Genomic DNA, 22,845 nt, shown 5'->3' with positions numbered 1-22,845 from the left:
TCTTTAACTGATATCTGTTGCTTTCCTCATATCATCCTCCAATGGACATTGTAATGCTCAGAAAATTGTCTTTTTCTGATAACCAGCTGTTGCCTTCTTACGAGTTACTATACATGTGAATATATTTGACCATGATCCATGGTAATTACAGTATGTCAGTTCGTCAAAGCATAAACCTCATAACTGAGTTGGAGCCTTTTGTTAGAGCCAATCACTTATATGAAAAGCTCACTCAATAGTAAGATTTAGTAGTATTCATTTCCTGATGATGCTTACTTGGTTAGCAAAAGATGCAAGGGACAGTTCTGGTCAAGAAATCTTATGTTCATTAGATTGATATATGAATTGTTTTTAACATACACGGTGTTTCAAATTCGAGTCTCACCATTGGGATCTCGGAAACTATGAGAGATACGAAGATGGTTGAATTGGAGCAAAGTTGCGTATTGACCTGACTAACAATATGGCGTTGAAAAGTTCTGAAACTCTGGTTATATCCGGAGATAACAAAAAAAAACAGAAATTTCGGAAAATGGTTTTTAATTTCACCTGCCTTTTAATTTTCGAAGGATTCGAAAATAAATTGCACTTCCATCCTGCCACTTTTTCGCTGCTACATAGAAGTTTTCAGATTTGCTATCCGACGTTTCATCTTCTAGTCACCATCATCTACTTTATTCTTTCTTATGGGCGCTACATTGTATCTTTTCTGTTTTGGATGGAACCAGATATTACATTCTTTTTCGAAAAACTGGAGATATCGAAAAAAAAAAATCTTCTTGACTTTGATGTTCCTAGATTTGACTTTCAATTTGTTACACTCAGTGACATTTTGTTATTGTACAAGTCATTGAATCTTTGGCAAAAAATGGCTTTCACGAATGAAGAAAAGAGGGATATGATACAAATCTATTACAAATACAGCGGAAATGTATTTATACTTGAATCCCGAAAGACGACAACCACATCGAACTATGTTTAAGTAATTGGATCAAAATCTCAGCGAATTTCGTTCATTTGAAAAGCCGAGAAAAAAATAGTGGTAGAAAAAAGTGTGAGAAAATGATAATTTCTTTTGGTTTCCTATTTATGATCATCTTTTATAGAGTCATTAATTAATTACCTGTGCCACTTACTGAAGAACTCAAATCAATATTTGTGATTTTGTACAAAACTCAATATACCAATGTTTCTCATGATCAATTGAACTATGTATTTCTTTTTGCAGATTTACCAGAAAATAACATCGCTCAGTTGGAGATAGTAGGTACAGAAACCGCTATTTTGGAAGCCGAAAGTCTAGCTGGATGTCAAGTACAAGCTCTCATTTTAACCAATAACCAGTTGCAGAATGTTGCTGATAGAGCTTTCAGGTGGGTGAATTATTGTAGCTAACAAACATTATGTTAATATCTTAACTATTTGTAAGTTCAAGAGTACTTATGTGCTGATATTTTCTTTAAACACCAAATACTTTTCAAATCTTAGTAAAGTTCAACAATGAAGCGTCAACCCGTGAATTTTCAATGGAAAGAGGGGTCGAGTATGACTTCATTTAGAAGGGCTTAAGGTCTGAAATTACCTTTCGAATAAAAACTTTTTGTTCATATTCACTTCTTCAATCAATTCGAAAATGGCGTTGAGAAAGATAATAATAATAATACTTTATTCACGAATAAAAAAATGAATAAATAGTACACACAATTGCAAAGTAATTGAATAATGTAAGGCAAACGATAAGTGATGCATCACTTGTTTCGTTAATAAATAGAGAATAACAAACGATTTTTTTCTGGAATGGTCGTATAATTTTGGAACAAAACGAGTTCGATCACATCGAGTTCAAATAACTTCATTTTCAATTTTCAGTAGATTATTGTTGTAATAGGCAATGCTCGTTGATTATATAATAATAGTATGGGAACGTCATAACAATTGAGTTTATGATAATAATAATGAATAACTTCAGTTCCGTAGGAATTCACAATATATCATTATAAACACAATATTATTCATGATAATGAAACAATTTTGGTATCATCAACAAAGTATCTGCTTGAGTTCAATTGTGGAAACAGTAGTTAAATTCGCTTCAGTAAAGTTAATAGTATGAAAATTGTTTCATTGTTATGGATAGCGTTATGTATTTAATCAAGTAATGAGTCAGTGTATTCATAATATTCATAATGAGTTGGAAACCTCAATAATGCTCTTCCACAAAACCCTTGTCATTTTCGTAAAATAACTTTCTAAACTGAATTCTATCTCCACTACACTTATTCGTAACAAAAAAACCAAAATGGAGTACTCATTTTAAGTTGAAATAGATACAAAAAAGACATTATGTTTTTAGAAAACGACTCTTTTGTGAAATATTCATTTTAGAAATGTGACGCATGTTTGAATCTCAGTGAGTTATGTTCTTCTTAGTGAGACAATAAGGCATTATACAATTTGTAGATTTCAAATTTGAAATCTCTTTCAAAGAACTTCATTCTGTGGGGAGGATATGTGAGTGATACATTGAATCTCATACTGGGATCATGTACATTGTTTTATATTTTATTTTCTACGCTAAGTAGAAGGGCTGTTTAGGCAGAGAGATAATACATAAAGCCGACTTTTCATTTTCAACCACCCTTATTCTTTGAGTTTGTATCTAACTCTGGTCATATTTTCTAATCTCATTTATGATTCCAACGCAACGATTTTGAACTCATTGACTTCTACAAGAACATGAGCTTTCACGGCTTAAGTCACGGTTGAAGAAAACAAAATTCGTGTTCTTAGGTTTATGTTGTTGTTTGTGTGAAAATCATTCGTAAATAGTAACTGTCTATTATTAGAGTTTTTAATTTTGGATCTCAACTGATTATATCTCCAGCTTCCACACTTCAAGGGCGGATTGAAACAGTAGCTACTGCTCGAATTTCCAATGGGATTCATCCGAGCAGAAATTCAATATACAGGTGTAACATCAGTACGTTAAAATATTCAAGTGACGTACTCCTATGACAGTTTTAAGAAAAAAAGTCTTTATAAACTTGTATCTGGAGAAATACTTCGTTTTGGAGATACAGGGTGTTCATATTTAATTGTTTTGTTCATTTTTCAGAAATAACTTTTGCAAAGCAAAAAGTAAGTTAATTTCACAAAATAAGGTTAATCATAATTTTGAATTGATTTTCATGTAGCGGGCGCTGCATAAACTGTGATTATCTATTTCAAATTGCCCTAACTTTTTTGATAATTATTATTTGGTACTTTTCATTCACTTAATTCCCGCACTTTTTCCATTTTGAAAAAATACACCTTCCCCACAACGCTAAAGGTGATTATTTTCGAGATATTTACAGTTTTCTGTACCGATGCATATTACTTAGTTCCTAAAGCGCTGAGTGAAGTCTCTGGATGTTTATCAAAAAAGCATTAGTTTTCGGGATAAAAACTGAAAATACTGATGACTGAAATTTCAACAATTTGTATCTCGAAAACGAATGATTTTTCGATGAACATTTTAAAAAAAAGTTCTTTATTTTGACGAAATTCACCACATACCCAGTTTTTGTAATGTTCTCGGTAACTTCACTTAGCTCCCTAGGAGCTGAGTAATATGCATCGTTATAGAAAATTGTAAATAACTCGAAAACAATCACTACCAGCTTTGTTGAGGATATATACCTTTTTTACTTGCAATAGGTGTGAAAATCAGGTTTTTTTATGAAAGGTACCAAAAGTTCACTTTCAAAAAATTTAGGGCAATTTGAAATAAATTATGATAGCGTACGCAGCCTTCTGGACGTTACATGAAAATTAAAACCAAATTATGATTTTTTGTAAAAGTTATTTTTTTAAAACGAATGAAAAATACAATATCCACACCCTGTATATCCGAAACGAAGCGTTTCCAGACACAAGTTTATATAGACTTTTTCTTAAAATTGCCTTAGGCACACGTCACTATTTTAACGTAATTATGTTACACCCTGTATATATGTTTTGGAATTATTATATAATCGTGGAAAATGTCAATAATGGTCAACATGACTGTTCAGGAATAGTCACTAACGAAGGCATCGATATCGTAGTTCTAGGCTATCAGCTACCTTGATGGGAAAAACGCATTTTCTATTAAGTTGTTTCAAGCATTTGGAATGAGTCATACAAACATTACCAGAATATACAAATCTGACCTATCCACAATGAAAATGATTCATGCATTTTTCGAAAATGATCGATAAAAGAGTTGAATTACGTGAGATCCTGTTGGGAGGCGTCAACCGCTTCGTTATGGACACTGGCGTGATTCAATTCTCAATCAGGCATGCCAATTTCACATTCAATATACTCAAAAGCTGAGTATTTGGGCAGGATTTTCAGGTAACTATTTTTTTTCAACAAACCTGAGACAAATATTTGAATTTGGTGTATAATCAAAAAACGCTATCCAGTTAGATCCCCTATTCACTGTAGGTTTTCATGAATATGGTTGAAATAAAGAAAATACGAGATGCAGCCAACTGCAGCCAACTGTAGATGATTATTACTATGCTCTATATATGATACAGTGAAATTTTATGTTCAGTTCCATTTTCTAGTTTTAGGTTAGGATTAAGTAAGGTACAAAGTGAGTGGGTCTATCCGACCCTCCAACGCAACCCGCAGGGATTTATTGTGGCTCACGCCTATTCACACTCGACCAAATAAATCCAGATTCTCAACGAAGCCGATTTGTTTTTATGGTGAGTGGCAGCAGTACACAGAGTATGTGTTCTGCTGTTTCATCATTTTCCAAACAGAGGCGACACACACTGCTTTCCGACAGTCTGGGTCTCTGCATATGATGATTCAAATGACAGTGACCGGTAAGAAGGCCTGTCAGACATCGTAGTTCATCCCTACTGTAGTCCAACAACTGTTTGGTATCAAGCTTCGAAGGGAAAATAAACGCCATGGAGTGAGCCAATCCTGAAAGGTTCTGCCAGAAGTCCATAAATCTTCTTGCCATCCAGGTGTTCAATCTTTGTTTGCAAAGCCTAAAGCGATGCCAATGAGAGGTACTGGTTCGATGAAACTGCTTGTAGCGCTCTCCTTTGCAAGAGAGTCAGCAGCCTCATTGCCTTCCAGGCCAGTATGGCCAGGAATCCAAACCAGAGACTTTCATATCGAGGAGAGTCGTTCTTGACAATTTGCTACCAATTTAGACGTTGCTCGGTAGGAGTCAAGAGCTTCCAACGCCGCTTGACGAGGTTAGATTCTTTCAATTTCTCCACACACAATTCAATAGCGTAAATTTCCGCTTGGAATACAGTCGCATATGTTCCTAGGCAGGCTGATATCTCTGTCCTGGGTCTGCGACTGAAAACACCTGCACCAGAACCGGCAGGTGTTTTCGATCCTTCTGCGAACCAACAACTATCTGCTCTTAATATTTTCTTCTCTCGAAGGATCCAGTCCTCTCTTCTCGGGAACAGTACTTTATAAAGCAGTCCGTAGTTGACAGTTGGAGGCATAAAGTCAGAGGCAAGGACCGTTATATAACATAGGATAGCCAGATCCCTATACTAGCAACGTTGTCGTGTGTGAACCGGGTCCCCACTACTTTATGACATCACCGCGGACCCGTAGCCGTTGGAATATCGCGGTGTGTGACTGTGAACGCGATGAGACACGTTGTTAAGTGACGGTTTTTGTGTTTATACTTCTTCGTGCATCTAGTAAATGAAAGATTTTTTTTACAATAAACATGCCAGGATGTCGTTGCGCTGTTTTTGGTTGTAACAACTGCCGTGTGTCCAGAAAACTTACCGGAAAAGACATTGTTTACCACAACTTTCCTAAAGCAAATGATTTCGTATCGGGTACTGTACGAAAAGAATGGATAAGACGCTGCAAAAGAGCGGATAAATGGAATCCTGCCGAAGGAAAACAATGTTTACAAACATTTCAGAAAGGGATGATAATGTCCATTGAATCTTTAAAGTTACTGTACCGGGATATCACAGCCGAATGTAAAGATGTACATTACATCTGTACTCACAAACTCAATCAGGATTGCCTTGAAAATTTTTTTTCCCAACTACGGTGCCGAGGCCCAAATGAACACCCGTCACCATTAGAAGCCATGAAAAGAATAAGGATGATTATCTTAGGAAAAAATCCTGGTATTTTAGAGGCTCGGGTAATGAAAAACATTTTATTTTTTATTTCTTCAATGTGCATGTTAACTTTTGTTTTCAAGGTAAACACACAAGAAACGGTTCCTGAGGAGTATATGGTCGCTAGAGTTTTGGAACAAGCTAAGGTTTTTGTCGAGTTACCTTAAGAAGACGCATGTAATAGCACCTCTAATGGCACAGTCACCGAGCGCTACTCGACTGGCGAAAATCTGTAGTCATCCAGCTATCCTATGTTATATAACCCTCGGTCAGAGGTTATTTCCAGAATGCTGTGACTTCCAGTATCAACCAACAGTATGTTGCACTTTGCATCAAATTGATTTGTGCAATTAGCAATGTGCACAAGTCTATATGCAGTCTATCTAGCCTCTCTCTCCAGAAAAATGTTGAGAGGAGGTAGCAGGATCTCCATAGTCGCTGTCGGTGTGGTACTAATGGCACCACTGATGGCCAGACAGCTTCGCCTGGGCCGTTTTCTGTAAAGCCTTCGACCACCAGGCAATTGCACCATAAGTGATCATTGGTTTAGTTCTGAATTGAATACAATATTGAAGATTATTCAATTTTTTCTGACTTTGTGTGTTATTATAACGTCAAAAGTTTTACAGGCTTTCATAAAAAACTGAAAGATGCTTACAATGAATCAAACAATATTTCCATTTGAATTTTTTTCATTGTTTGTCATGCAAAGGGGATTGCTGACAAGTAGCCGATTTTCAATATTTTCATAGAAGTAGGTGTTTCCAAAGGGTTTTTCATCCAGTTTGTGCCTGGAAGTTACTTTTTTGTATGAACTACACATCTCTGTATATACTTTATTTTTGAAATCAATTGCTTATATCGTTTCTTTGGGAGATTACCACATATTTTTATTATAAAGATGGAGGAGTAGAAAGCCGAAACTTTTTTTCCCAAGGATCTATTTGCGAAAAATGGTGGAATAGTTTGATGTTTCAGTTCCACTGAATGAGCTACCATAGCAAAACGCATCTTGAATACAACTTATCATAAAAATTGTATAATATTGATAGTGTTATTATTTTCATCAAAGTTATATGTCAGAGTAATCATGATTTGGGTAAAATAGAAATTTGACCTCTCCACACCTATATGAAGTTGGGAATGCCTTGAATGAGTCAATGAAAATATTTTTTACAGACCTATAGATTAAGAGTTTTACTTTAATCAATGTGCGATAGGTTGATGTCTCATAATCAAAACTGAAATTGCTTTAGAAATATATGTTTTGCATAAAAAATAATCAAAGTTCTTCTACCGATTTCTGATTCACTGACGTCGATATCGTATATTTTTCATCATTCACCATTTGCCTAAAAACCTTTCTCCATTATAGAAAGAAGTATTTTCGTTGGAGTTTCCTATTCTGTAATCACTTTCAAACACACCCCATCTTGATTTTTTACAACAGATGTTTATGCTCTGAGAAACCACTGAAAATAATGACTATATGAAGTTGACAAAATATTTAACAAACAGATATAAGCACAAGTGAATAATAAATCATTCATCGTTGTCAATTTATTATGGTCAGAACACGCTAATGTGCAATATATACAAATGAGTTTCGGGGTTGAAATGAATGAATAAATCAACTTCTCATATTGTGCGGTGGTGAACGTTGTTATTTGTGAAAACTCAATTTAGAATGACAATTGTGGGAACCGTGACTGTTTGTTAGTGAAGTATGTTTTGATTTATTATAGTAAAACTTCGAATGAATATATATATATATATATATATATATATATATATATATATATATATATATATATATATATATATATATATATATATTGTATATAAAATAAATAGATAAGTACTCTTTGATCATTCCCATATTGATTTCAATTTAAGAGCCACCGGTATATAGCTGTTTCAGCCAATTGTGCATCGTCAGTACCGGGCAGGCGGTCCTCGATTGAATACAAAATGAGAAAAAACCAAGAAGGTACTTGATGAAAATTGCTGCGTAAATGCATGACACTTGGATGTCACACCACAAAACTTGGCAAGTTGACTTGGGTGTCACCCACTTATGTTTCGATTGCGATTACGTAGCTATTTTTATCAAGTACTTTCTTGGTTTTTTCTCATTTTGTCTTCAATCGAGGACCGCCTGCCCGCTACTGACGACGCCCAATAGGCTGAAACAGCTGTAAACCGGTGGCTCTTGAATTGAAATCAATATGGGAATGATCAAAGAGTACTCATCTATTTAGTTTTTTGATTTTCATGGAATTATTTTCTAGCAGCCTGACTGCATATATATATATATATATATATATATATATATATATATATGAAATCTGAAGTTTTCACGGATAGGAATATGCTGAAATGGTTTTCCGGGTATTTGATCCGTGTATGTGATATTATCTCTAATTTCACCGACGTTTCGACAATATCTCATTTGTTATTATCTAGGTGTGTTGTTACGTGATATAGATATAGAGCGTGATATAGAGCGTCCATAAACTCTCTACTACCTACTACTTAAATGTTGTTGAGTTTTTCCTGAGTTCTTCTTCTTCTTAGTTGATTTCATCTCCCCGCAGAACAAATACAGGCAAATTCACCTAAAATACCTGAGTTAAGACGCTCTGACCGTATAAAGAGGCAGACAACAGGATGAACAGTTAAGTTTGAGGAGTGCCTAGAAGATGACAGTACTACCAACTGTCGAAAGCGCTCGCAGATAATTAATAGAAAATACTGGTAGCTGTTTTTTTTCTCACAGATGCCTATGTAAAGTTTTCTTTCGAGAGAAAACGCATTAGATGGCGCCAAAATAGCGAGTCTCTAGTCTTCTGTGTAACCAAATTGTCTGAGTGGTAATAATAATGCACGATAAAAGGCAAGATTCCATTGCTGAATGAGTTTATAACTTGAGCCACAGTTATTAATAAAGTAAGATAAAAACACCAGAGAACAAATACTGAATGAGGAGTGAACAATCACCAAACTGCTCTATTAATTCAGTTAGATGATTATTTTTCACATGATGAGATCTGGAATCAAAGTCATGATAACGGTATCGATTTTGACTAACATGACATAACCCACAAACTTTGAACTGAATAATATCAGTCTGAAAACTCTTTGACGTTATGAAAGTTGTGAAGGTAAAAGCTTCATATTTTTTCTTTTCATCCAAGCCAGCTTGAAATACTTCAGATAATGTTCTGTACATGGCAGAATTTGATGAATACGATGAGGGACAATTGATATTTCGAGAATTGGCAACACCATGAAAAAGTTTAATATTTTTTCAGCATGAAAGTACTACAACGTTTCGATGTACACGTTTTATTCGTTTTGTTTACAGAGAGTTGAGAAAATCAATTTGACCAACAAATGGAAATTTCAAAATAAGGTTCTCATTGGATTATTTTTTACAACTTTAGACGTGGATTATCACAACAAGAATATGTCGATGAATTCAGTTCTTTGTTTGGCAATAAAGCACCATCAAAAACAATAGTATATCGCCGGATAGTAAATTAAATCGTGGTCTTAGTTTGGTCGCCGACGAATTTGGTGAAGGTCGTCCAAAATCGGTTGTTGTGCTACAAAACATGGATACAGTTCGTGAACTGATAATGCAAGATTATCATGTGAAATATCATGAGATAGAGGCATCCTACACATTAGTTCCACTTTGATATATTCGATTTTGCATGAACACCAAGTTATGAAAAAAATGTCTCGTTGGATACCCTATAATTTATCTTTCGCTCAAAAACGGCTCGCGACAAGTGGTGTAAGGAAATGATTCAAAAGTTCGACGGTGTTGCATCGAGAGACGTGTATAAAATCGTGAGAAGCGACGAATCATGTGTGAACCGGAAACAAAACAGCAATCGACAATGTGGGAATTCCAAGATGAGCTTGATCCATCAAAAGTTGTTCGTTGGAAGAAGCACAGCGAAGCAAATGGTAGCCTGTTTCTTCGTGGGTAACGTGGCCATTGTTCCGCTTGAGCAACGTAAAACGGTCAATTCTGAGTGGTACACGATCATTTGTTTGCCGGAATTCTTCGGAGAAATTCGTAAAACTAACCGCTAAAGAGGAATCATTCTCCATCATGGCAATGCGAGCTTTCACACATCTCGTCAAACAGGTGAATTTTTGAGCAGTCAAACCATCGAACCATACAGTCCTGATTTGGCACCCAATGACTTCTTTTTTCCGAATATCTGCGTGGTCAAACGAGCGCCGAAGAAGCAGATGAAGCTTTCAAAAACAATGTTTTGGAGGTGTCTCAAGAGAAATGGAAAAACTGCTTTGAAAAATGGTTTGAACGAATGTAAAAGTGTATTGATCATCAAGAGGAATATTTAAAAAAACAATAAAGCCATTTTCATCAAAAAATGTTTGTTATTATTTGCTATTTCTGAAATATAAATAGTACCAAAGGTATTCGATTTTATTAATTAATAAATTCCATACATATCTTGTTGGTCACTCTGTACTCTACTCTTTCCAAATATCAGCTAATACGACCACATTGTTTCCGAACTTGAACAGAATGAACGAATATATTTTCATTGAAACGATGGATTTGAAATATGATCAATCAACTGAAAATTTCCCATCTTCTCAACGTTTGACACTGTGGGACGAATAATTGTTGAAATTTTTCCTGATGCTTGAATTCCCATATTATTATTATTATACTATTGTTCATATTACCAGAATTTCAGTATTTTCTGAAATGTCTACCGATAGACTCAATTGTATTACAAAATGTTTTCTCAATTAGGGGGTGTAATTCGAGTGAATGACATTCCAAAATTTCTTATTGTGATCATTTTGCTTATTTTTGATATTGACTGGTTGCAAGACGTATTTATTCAAACTCAAAACAAATTGTGCAATATTGTAGCATCGTCTCACATTTGATGAGATCAGGAATACCGAATACGAGTAAATAATAATTTTCTGATGATTCGAATGCATAGGCTGGAGTGAATATCGTTGAAAATGAAACCAACTCAATTCTATTGAATTGTCGAACTATCAATGATAAATGATGGTTTAAGCAAACTGCCTTTCGATTGAGTTTAGTAGAATTCACAAATATTGTGAAAATAAATATGATTTTGTTTTCAGTTCTATGTGGAGAAGCTTAACATCTTTGGATCTCAGCTTCAATCAATTAGACAATATACCATTCGCCGCACTCAAAGAGCTTAGGAATCTACAGTGGATTAATTTACATGGGTATGTGATAAAAACGTTTCAGTATATGTTGAAATCTCAAAAACACAAAAATGTACATGATTTCTAATATCCATATGAATTTACTGTCATGAAAAATTAAACTTTCTATGTTTTTTTCCACTTTAATTTGTAACTAACGTTACTGCAGTGTGATGGTTATATTCACGTAGTGATGGTTATATTCATCAATTTATTGATTTACTGTCAATTCTACAAAATTTAACCTGCACATTCAAATTGTCATACGAATATATTCAATAATTTTCATCATTGAACAAAGTTCAGAGTAACAAACCGCCATTATACCAAGAATAAATATTGCAATACAGCACATTTTCATTCCTTTTTCTGTTATTTCACTCCCGAGTAGCATATTCAACCCATTTTGAAATATTGCTTTCATGTGAACATTGTTCAATAGTAGAGCAATTCATATAATTGGAGACCTCGCATTGATAAATAACACAGGTCTACGATGAAAAAATTGTAGGATATTTAACTAGTGATTTTAACAGTATTTTGTGTGCAGATTACGGAAAAAATAGTAAAAAAGTCCATCACCTATAGATAAGTCACAAATTTCACCTGAAATTTTCTTATTGAATGGGTAGTAGTTGTTTACAGCTGATTCTCGGCCTCCCCCCACCACTATGACGTATTAATTGCTTTTTTTATTGGTTGTTGTTTGGTGAAGTTTTTTTTGTTGTGCAGTGAAGTCAAGGCGTTGTGACCTTGAAGTGTCTGGTGCATGGATCGTTCAGATTTTTTTTTCATATGAGATTTTGTGTGTTTATGTGTGTGTGTAGGAGAATGCACGGTACAGGGTTTCATCATGTGCTTGTTTGTCTATGTACAAACATACGTCTGCATACTTCGAAGATCCTCCAAGTAATAAATGCTCCATCGGTGTTAGGGCACCAAGTTAGTAGTGGAGTGACGTCACAGCAATAACCGTTCAACGGCTAGAGAGCGACATGTTCACTCCACGACGTGTGGCAGAGTAATGCGTATTCATCGGTCTGCCCTCACCTCTCCTGAAGCGATGAAGGTTCGCTCTAGCCCCGCTATCGATGGTGACACAACGGCAGCCGAGGACTGTTTGCCTAGCGTCTACCCTCTCCGAGACCGCAACGACCACTGCTTGCTCGTATATCGACATCTGTTATCGCATTCAGTTGGGAGGTAATCTTGGCGCATGTAGTTGAGAAGTGGGGTTGGCTATGACGTCTTGACGGGTCCTATCAGAGTGTATTTAAGAAGCGTACGAGTGTTGGCTATGTCAGTTTACATCAAGTGAGTTAGTGAGAACTATTATATAAAATGTATTCCTGTGACTGTGGTAAATCTTTCACTCGTAGTGATAATCTTCGTCGGCATCAGCTCCAGAGTTGCCAAGGAGGGCCTGCAGTGAAACGGGTGAGAGTGGATAATGCAACACCTATGTATACGTGCAATTGTTGTAATGTGACAATTCCTATGAGCCAAGTGAATTCTCACCGAAGAACCATGAGTCATAAAAATAATGCATGTGTTCAATTGTCTGACGGTGTTCAAATTATAACGAATGCATTCAATTGCCGCATTGCTACATACAGGGTGGAGAGTTCGATTGTAACCAGTGACTACATTTCATTTTTCAATAAGATTAGGCAGAAGGTCATTGAATTACTGGAATCAGCCATCAGGATCCATAAAAGCATCAAGGTGAATATGGAAGTTTTTGGGAATTATATTCTTCAGACTGATGATTCGAGGGACACGAAGTCATTTAATTCCCAAAATAAAATAGTGGACCAATCTTCAGATTTGAATGCTGTTTTTGATGGATTCCGTGATGTAATTGTGGCACAAACGACTGAGTTCCAGGATCGTGACTCAGGTATTTATTTTTTAAAAATTTCAATAAGATTGAATAGTAATATTTTTTTTTTTTATAATTCAGGTTGGACTTGTGAAAAAATATTGTTTCTCGAGGTCAACATTAATAAATACAGTCCACTGGAAGGACGTTCATATGTGAAGCTGCCTCAATGTATTCAATGGAAGAAAGCTGTTGTGAATGTTCGTAATGAAGATCAATATTGTTTTGCTTGGGCTATAACATCAGCATTATATCCTGCAGATAGTCGAGTGTCCGAACTTACGTCATATCCACATTTTTCCACTGTTTTAGATGTCACAGGTATGGATTTTCCGGTTAAAGTTAATAATAAGAGTATCGAAATATTCGAAGATAGGAATGATATTTCAATTAATGTTTACGGTTTAGAGAGTACATTTGAGAAGGGTAAAATGAAGTATGAAGTGATTGGTCCATTGCGATACTCACAGAGAAGACTCCGGAGACATGTCAATTTGTTGTTTATAACTGATGACTCCGGTAATGGTCACTATTGTTGGATCAAAGATCTTTCAAGATTAGTTTCTAATCAACTATCAGCTCATAGACAGAAAAAATATTTTTGTGACGGATGTTTGATATATTTTTCTGATGAGAGATTGCTTTTACGTCATAATATGTATGATTGTAATCACATTAGTACCACAACACCAACTACTAATTTAAAGATCAATAAATATGGTAGAATGGTTGCGGAAAATAAACTAATGTTTGAAAACTTTGAGAGGCAAATGAGGGTGCCATTTGTAGTGTATGCTGATTTTGAATCAGTGCTTAAACCGATTCATGTGAATGAGCCAAATCCTGGAAGTTCATACACGATTAAAACATTCAAACATGCCCCATATTCATTTGCTTATTTGATAAAGTGTTCATATAATGATGATTTGACAAAATTTGTTACATATAGGGGTGTAGATGCAGCTCAGAAATTTGTGAGTAGCATTGAAGATGATTTGAAAGAGATACATGAAAATCATCTCAGAAACCCTAAACCAATGGATACACAAACTGTCGAAGAAGAAGAACAGTTTGTTGCAGCCAGAACTTGTGGTATATGTAATAAAGCATTTACTGATGGTGACGTCAAAGTAAGAGATCATTGTCATGTCACAGGAAAGAAAAGATCACATGCCGCTCACTCGAAATGTAATTTAAATTTCAAAATACCAAACTTCATACCTATCATTTTTCATAATTTAAGTGGTTATGATTGTCATTTATTCATAAAAGAATTGTATAGGAATAAAGAGAAAGTTGATGTTATCCCGCAAACTAAAGAGAAATATATATCTTTCACGAAGCATCTCTTTACACACAGCTATACCGATAAAGATGGTGTGGTTAGGAAGAATTATCTCAAAATGAGATTTATCGATAGTTATAAATTTATGACTAATTCGTTGGAGAAGTTGGGTGCAAACTTGACCTCCGATCAATGTTTGGAGATGCACAAACATTTCCCACAAATTGAGAAATTCAATTTGATGAGACAGAAAGGTGTATTTCCATATAGTTTTGTTGATGACATTGACAAATTGAATTATCCATTACTTCCGACAAAAAATCAGTTTTATGACACACTCAATTGTGAACATATATCGGAAACTGATTATGATAGGGCTAGAAAAGTTTGGAATTTATTCGAGTGTCAGAATTTGGGGGAATACTCTGATTTGTATTTGAAGTCGGATGTATTGCTACTATGTGATATTTTTGAAAACTTCCGCACCACAAGTTTAGAGATATATAACTTAGATCCGGCACAATATTACACTGCACCTGGATTATCATGGGATGCCATGTTGAAGTTCACTAATGTTGAATTGGAATTACTAACTGACATTGATATGATTCACTTTTTTCAAAAAGGTATACGAGGTGGAATTAGTCAATGTAGCGAGAGGAAACATATAGCAAATAATAGATTTTTACCCAATTATAATCCCAACGAACCTTCCACATTCATTACATATTTAGATGCAACAAATCTATACGGTCACAGTATGTCACAACCTCTACCAACAAGTGAATTTACATGGTTGACACCAAATGAAATTCTTAATCTCGATGTGATGGATGTGAGTACTGATAGTCCGTATGGGTATGTATTTGAAGTGGACATTCATTATCCACAAGAGTTGCATGATAAACATTCTGACCTTCCATTTTTAGTCGAAAAAATAATACCACCTCGTACACAATCGAAAATTCCCAAATTAATTCCAAATTTGAATGATAAAAGAAAATATATTGTTCATTATAGGAATCTACAGCAAGCTGTCAAAAATGGATTGATTGTAATGAATACACATAGAGTATTGAAATTCAAACAATCATGCTGGATGAAACCCTATATAGATCTTAATACTGAAATGCGTAATAGGTCTAACAACAAATCTGTTAAAGATTTCTATAAACTAATGAATAATGCGGTGTATGGAAAGACAATGGAGAATGTAGATAATCGAATTGATGTTAGACTCGTTACACATTGGGAAAATATAAAGAAAAATATAGGTGCCAGCACTCTCATAGCCAAACCAAATTTCAAAAATTGTTCAATTTTCACTGATAATTTCGTTGCCATTCAATTGGGTAGAGTGAAGGTTCATTACGATAAACCATTATATTTGGGATTTTCCATATTAGAATTATCTAAAACAGTCATGTATGACTTTTTCTATGGATGCATCAAACAACACTTTGATGAAAATGTCTCTTTACTTTACACAGATACCGACTCGCTCATTCTTAAAGTAAACACAGAAAATTTTTATGAATTCATAAAAACTAACATAAGTAGATTTGATACATCCAATTACAGTATAGTTAACCAATTCAATATTCCAGTAACAAGTTCAGTCTTGGGTAACTTCAAAGATGAATTTCCAAATGATCCAATCATGAGTTTTTATGGTACAGGTGCTAAAGCATATTATGTGAAATCTGTTGATGGTGAATTTAAGAAAGCCAAAGGGGTTAAACGATCTGTAATAAAGAATGAATTGACATGCGAAGATTATCAAAAAATCGTCGAACAAGGTGGTATGATATTCAGAAAGATGAATTCATTTAGAAGCGTGTTACATGATATGTATACTGAATTAAAAAATAAAGTTGCATTATCATATCACGATGATAAACGATTTATCATTCCGAATACTACCCACACTCTTCCTTGGGGTCATAATGATATTGAATTTTATGAAAACGATCCAAATGAGAACATTCGTTGGATAAGTAATATTATTCAACAATCACAATCTCAGGAGACTCCATTGGATCAATTGATTAATTTATTATCTGCCGAGATCAATGATTGAAATATCATTCAATATCTTCAAAACCGGAAAATTCAATATTGATATTTATGTAGCCATTTATAATTAATAATATATGATAGAAGTAATGTGATATTAATGTATTATGTATGTATGTATATGTATTACTGTAATGAATATAAAATGATTAAAATTTTATTTGTATTATTTCTATTTCCCTAATCAATTACTGCAATATATAGTATAATGTAAATGACAGAAATATCAGTTTGAAGAGAATCATCGTAGAGTGCACAATGTCTAAAACAATCGATAAGTTTGGTAGAAAAAGAAAATGGGGTGGTAATGTCATTCGAGGTCCTCCTGGGAATGGTTTTAAATTAACAAAAGATGGTCATTATGACATGCAAAGGAAAATATTGAAAAATACAAGTGAACCAATTGACAAGAGTGATTGTGTAACTGTATCATATCTTGAGGGGGAAATTAATGGAGCAAAGGAAGTTATACTTCTAGCCCTACAAGCTGCAATACAATCCACAATAGGCAATATTGCTCGGGACGCCCGGCAAGCATTTAACGATAAAATTGCAGAGGCTCGGATAACTTTCACTCGTAAATTTGACAAACTTACAAGTGATGTAGACATAAAAATGTCTGACATAACAGCGTCTACAAATAAAAAATTTGATGCTATGTCAAACATAACAGGGACTACAATGAAAAAGTATGATGTACTGGAACAGAGAGTTGAAGTATTGGAGAAAAACCATAAAGAAGTTTTGGAGAGAAACTATAAAGTCAGGCCATCATCATCAGGTGGACTGGGATATCCAGGACTGAACATTAATCCAAATCATAGAATAATACAACCAAAACCAAAACCAACTGATGATGTATTAATGGAACCAACATGGTGAATGTATTCCCTCGTTAGGTTAGGTTAATAGCTACGTTAGGTTAGCTGCATACTTACGTTAGGTTAGGTGTTAGGTTAGTATTCCCTCGTTAGGTTAGGTTAATAGTTACTGTAGGTTAGGTTAGGTTAGGTTAGGTTAGGTTAGGTTAGGTTAGGTTAGGTTAGGTGTTCGGTTGCATAGCGGTAGGTTAGCGTACTAGGTTAGGTTACGTTAATACATACGATAGGTTAGGTGTTCGGTTGCATAGCGGTAGGTTAGCGTACTAGGTTAGGTTACGTTAATACGTTAATACGTTAGGTTAGGTGTTCGGTTGCATATTATGTTACGAACGCGCGCGCGAAGAGGGCGTAGATGTCTCTCCAGATGTCCCGCCTACCTGGGGCCGGAGGCCCCACCCACCTGGGCGGAGCCCAGGCAGTGGGCGGGGCCCGTTAGGGCCACGCCCCCCCCCCCCCCCCCCCCCCCCGTCGCCACCAACTTTTCGGATACCCCGCCCCTTTCCGAAGCCCCGCCCCCTTTCCGAAGCCCCGCCCCTCCCCTCCCCGAAGCCCCGCCCCCCCGACTCCCAACATTTGCGCATGTACACCCCTACCCTCATCGCGCATGTGCGCTCCCACCATTTTCCCACCGCTCACGCATCGAAGTCGATACCCTCCGGAGAGCACTCCACAACATTCAGTTCGAGAAGTCATCTCATCGAGAGCAGTCCACTCCACAACAAGGCAGTACGTTCCAACGACCAACTTGATATTTGAGTAAGTAAATTAGGAATGTTATTTTTTATATCAACTAACTTTGTATTATTTCTTCTTTTTCAGAATGGCAACCAATACACAGGAGGTGAATAATGCTGTGGCGTCTATTCTGCCGGTGTCCGCTGACCAGGAGGAGGCAGCATCTTCGAGAGCGGTGACGGTTGACCAGCCAACCACTTCGCGTTCGCGAGTTAGGTGCAGATCTTCTAGCCCTGACTTATTCGAGGAGGAGGAGGAAGTCAGGGCTGTGAAGAAGGTTTGCCAACGACCTGCAGCAAAGGTTGGTCCTATTTCAAAGTACCGAGCTACTTGCAATAGGACTAATCCTTATGCAGGTAGTTTTTCGACCTCTCGTAAGAGGGCCTCCACACCAGCAGCAGCACCAGCAGCAGTGGAAATTCCGAGGAGTCCTTCTCCGGAGTTGGTGATATTGTCGCCGTTGGTGACGCGACTACCACCGCTGCCAGCGACACCGGCGGATCCTGAGGTGTTGGTGCCACAGCCTATCGGAGAGGTTAGTGAAAAGATGAGTGTTTTTCTGCAGAGATGCAAGAAAGCAGAACGAGCTGCCCGATCTAGCGAGGCCGAGTTGGTTACCATGAAGCGACAAATGGCTGAAATGGATAACCGACGGAGGGAACTCCAAAAGGAAATGGCCGAAATAGATCGGAATTATGCATCTCTGCAGGAAAGGTGTAAAGCAAAGACCTCTTCGATAGAGCTGTACAAAAAAGTAGTGACAGTTATGGACACTCTTTTTGTAGATGAAGTGTAAATGTAAGATTAGTTTTAGGTTAGTTAGGAGTATTTAATTATGGTAGTTTTAAGTTTATATTTGTTAAGTTTATATTGAATAAAGGAAAAGGAAGTGAAATAAAGGGTGTACACTGTTTTTTGGTTTGGTACACATTGAACAATGCGATGGTTGGAGCATTTTTCTTCACTTCCTCTTATTATCATTATTATTTTTTTATTTCAATTCCAAGTTCTTCTAGACAAATACCTCACATCAATTTTTGTGTTCTCTAATCACTTGTAAATAATTTCATGTGAAGAAAATTTAAAAAATAAAAAAATAGACATGTTTCATAGTGAAATCGACAAGTATATTTCATTTGTATTTTATCCATTCAAGTATCTCTTTCATTGAATATGTCTTATGTCACTTTGCAATTTACCCCTACTCATTGAATATGTCTTATGTCACACTACAATTTACCCCTACTCAATGTTCCACTCCTCTCCCACTCCCTCTCGAAAGTATAAAAGTAGAAATCATCTGATGAAACATTCAGTTGATCAGCTAGCATCGAGATGGAACCCGATTCAACCTCCGAACCCTATAGCTGCCCGGATCAGGGGTACAACTTCAATTACTGGGATAACAGCCAGGTACAGGTTGTCTCTTCCACCACGGAACCCCACAGTCCGCCATACGAATACCGGGATCACGACATCAGGATGCAAGTTCAGCATGTCACTGGCAGTGACGAAGGACACTTGGATGACTCGGAATATCCAGATCCTGACGGATGGTGGGACCCTGCTTATGATGACATTGTCCCAATGAGTAGCGACGACGACGATGATGACGACGACGACTCTGGTGATGATGCTGATGACGAGCTTGACGTTAGACGTCCTCCACCATCCCCTATCCTCATCGAGGATAGTCCTCCGCCATCCCCAATCCTAATCGATGATGATGTCCTCAATTCCGATGATGACATATAATCATCTACTCGTCCATCATTTCCTTTCCTTTCCTTCCACGGAGTACACACTTTTTGGTTGGTGTACACGAGGCACTGCGAGGCTGGGGCAGTGTCTTCCTCCCTTCCTCTCCCTCTTATTAGTTTTTTTTCCATAATAATCACTAGAATTTCTCCTAATAATCGCTCAGAGTTTCATTCTTGATGTTTTCGAATCTCAAACACTGTTCTACATTTCACCCCCTCCATTTCATTTCTTCCAATATAAATATAGCAACAATCCCAGTTCTATATCATTCTTCCACAATGTCGAGTACAGGACCCATCCAAGTACATGAAATAGATTCAACGTCTGATCATTTGAGTACAACCTTCGCTCAATTTCTGCAGCGAATCTATGATCTTCCTGATGATTTCGCAGAACGAGTGGAACAAGGTATTCAGGACGACATAGATGCTGTTGACGATAATAATGCGGATGATGTGATTAGTATATCATCTGATTCAGCTGATTATGACGACGACGACATCATGAGTATATCATCTGATTCAGATGACTACTATGAGGATGATATCATTAGTATATCATCTGATTCAGATGACGATACCATAATTATTGTTTCTGATGATGAGGAGCGTTAGTCCATATCATTGCATGGATTAATAAAAAAATAACAGCCCTTTTCAGGGCTACAATTAAAGACTGAAACAATAAAAAAAATAGCTCTTTTCAGAGCTACCATTATACTTTCAAACAGAAACAGATTCATACCATTGTTAACATTATGTTAACATTATAATCTCAAACGAAATATATGTATGTGAAAGTATTCATCATTATATGCATATGAATGATTGACAAATGCCAACTTCAACTTTCATTTAAAGTAGTACTCATCATATGCATAGATATTCAATGACTATCAAATTCCAAATTTCGACTTTTCAGTCAAAGTAGTAATTTATTTGTCATATAATGTATAGATATTCAAAGACTAACAAATTTCCAACTTAGACTTTTATTAATCAAAGTATTCATTTGTCACATAATCTATGAATACTAATACAACTAACTACTGTTTGTGTGAATAATGTAGCCCTGAAAAGGGCTGTTGTTTTTTTTTTGACCAGTAGGTCCACGGTTATTGTGCCACAGGTTGGACATTATTACATATAATACATGTAGATACTCGGGTGAAGTTTGTTAGTGGCCTCTCGCAAGCTTCACACCAATTCTGTCCCATTTCCATAATTGAGACAGTGTTGTGGGTGTTGACATGGGCATACCACCCTCCATTATTGTTTCTATGCGAATAAAACCGAAAGCAGCACCAACATAGTTTTTTGTTCTCTCCATCTATTGTGCTGATCAATACGTATGCATCCAATGCACAATACAAATCCAAGGGATCTTCCAGTGTCTCACTGACATTGAGTGTTCGCATACCGATCCTCATAGCACCATCACCTTCAGTTGTGTCAGCTTCTATCCCTTCATCATCTCCTTCTTCATCCATGACCCTCTCAAACTCCATCACGTCATCATCTTCGTCGCTTTGGTTGGCCTCGTTTTCAACTTCGTCTATCTCATCTTCATCGACTCCAACATCTTCTGCTTCAACTATTACTTCCTCTAGCGGAACATTGACATCCTCATCATCTGATTCGTCTATCCAATTGTTTTCATCAACAGCAGCTATTCTATTTAATGCAGCATTTATTTTTGCAGAATTCATCTTGTTGTTGTTTGCTCACAGTTGTAGAGAGTGAATGAATGAACTCTAGGTTTGCAAGTCAACTTATATAGGAGGTGATGCGACTCCCACTTGACTCGTTTAGAGTGGAATAGTAGGAGAAGTTATCCCACTATACTTCCACATGATGTTGATTTGTATAAATAGAGATCGTAGGTATAGGAGAGAGCATTCAGAGTTTCTGTAAGTCATCTCTTTATATTTCTAATCGAATTAGTAAAATGCCGTTTCCAAAAGAGTGGAATGAAAAACCAAAAGTGTGTGTCTACCCAATGATGATTGCAGGGGCTATTGTGTGCTACTTTTGTCAAATAAGTAGACCTAAGGATTCAATCAATCCATGTACTGGTATGTGTAGTGATTGCGTGTTGCGGATTCAACTATCGCCTCCTTCTCATCCACCGAAGCGAACAAAATCGGATTATCGTCAACAACAGTTACAGTGTCTGAAGTGTTCCGAACCTATAATATTTAACAATATAGGTATCTGTAGAAATATTTGTGGTATCTGTGCTGCCGTTCCAACTCCACTGCAACGTTGTTTGCGTTGTGATACATATTCCATGAATTGTTGGAATCATGTATGCAATGCATGTAGAAGTACTTGGGATCTGTGTGAGAAGGTTGGTCAACTCTACCCCAATAGGAGAATCCATTTTTTTCAATGTTGGTGTTTGACGCACGAGCAACAACTATTGAGGAATAGAGTCAAAGAACGTTCCACATCCACAGAGACATATTAACATTTTTCATTTTTTATTATCGTTATTGTCCTCTATTATTAATAAATATATATATATTTTGAATTTATTTGTATTATTTTCTAACATTTAAAAATACATGCATGCAACACAAAGTTTTCCTCTTAAATGACAAAGATTGTTACATGCGTGAATAGTTTAGTGAGAGAGCGCATGTGCCAGTTGATGAAAGAGCGCATGCGCTAGTTTATTTTCTTCTATAAATGGTGAGGTCTCAGTAACATCATCACCTTTCCTATCCACATTCTATTGCTATCACATATCATTCCTCAGACCTTAATAATCATGAGCTCTATGCCGCTATTGATTGCTGAAGATGGTTCACCACTTGTTGAT

At 36.2% G+C, this 22,845-nt stretch overlaps 2 protein-coding genes across 3 annotated transcripts in view; both read left to right on the top strand.

Annotated features, from left to right (window-relative positions):
* The window catches only part of LOC111513699 (uncharacterized), a 121,621-nt gene that overhangs the window by 60,662 nt on the left and 38,114 nt on the right, over positions 1-22,845 (top strand). For both annotated transcript variants that reach the window (XR_012464688.1, XM_074171825.1), the window contains exons 3-4: positions 1,229-1,373; positions 11,313-11,423. Coding sequence is in view for 1 of the 2 variants with exons in the window: in XM_074171825.1 (XP_074027926.1) it covers positions 1,229-1,373; positions 11,313-11,423 (256 nt within the window). In the remaining variant the exon portion in view is untranslated. The remainder of the gene's footprint in view (positions 1-1,228; positions 1,374-11,312; positions 11,424-22,845) is intronic.
* LOC141480994 (uncharacterized) lies at positions 12,038-19,159 on the top strand. The gene is made up of 2 exons (XM_074171824.1): positions 12,038-18,282; positions 18,346-19,159. Exons 1-2 carry the CDS (start codon positions 18,131-18,133, stop codon positions 19,055-19,057), a joined length of 864 nt encoding a protein of 287 aa, XP_074027925.1. The 5' UTR covers positions 12,038-18,130; the 3' UTR covers positions 19,058-19,159.

Source organism: Leptinotarsa decemlineata, unplaced genomic scaffold (assembly GCF_025532065.1).
Source record: "Leptinotarsa decemlineata unplaced genomic scaffold, Ldec_3_MD MMD2_tig00000035_RagTag_RagTag, whole genome shotgun sequence".
Taxonomy (NCBI): domain Eukaryota; kingdom Metazoa; phylum Arthropoda; class Insecta; order Coleoptera; family Chrysomelidae; genus Leptinotarsa; species Leptinotarsa decemlineata.
This window is presented reverse-complemented; position numbering and strand designations above follow the sequence as displayed.

Excerpts from the sequence above, each read along its gene's own strand:
- LOC141480994 (XM_074171824.1), top strand. The coding sequence starts at position 18,131 with ATGTGCGCTCCCACCATTTTCCCACCGCTCACGCATCGAAGTCGATAC. Across the intron at positions 18,283-18,345 it reads ACGACCAACTTGATATTTGA|AATGGCAACCAATACACAGG; the intron begins GTAAGTAAATTA and ends CTTCTTTTTCAG.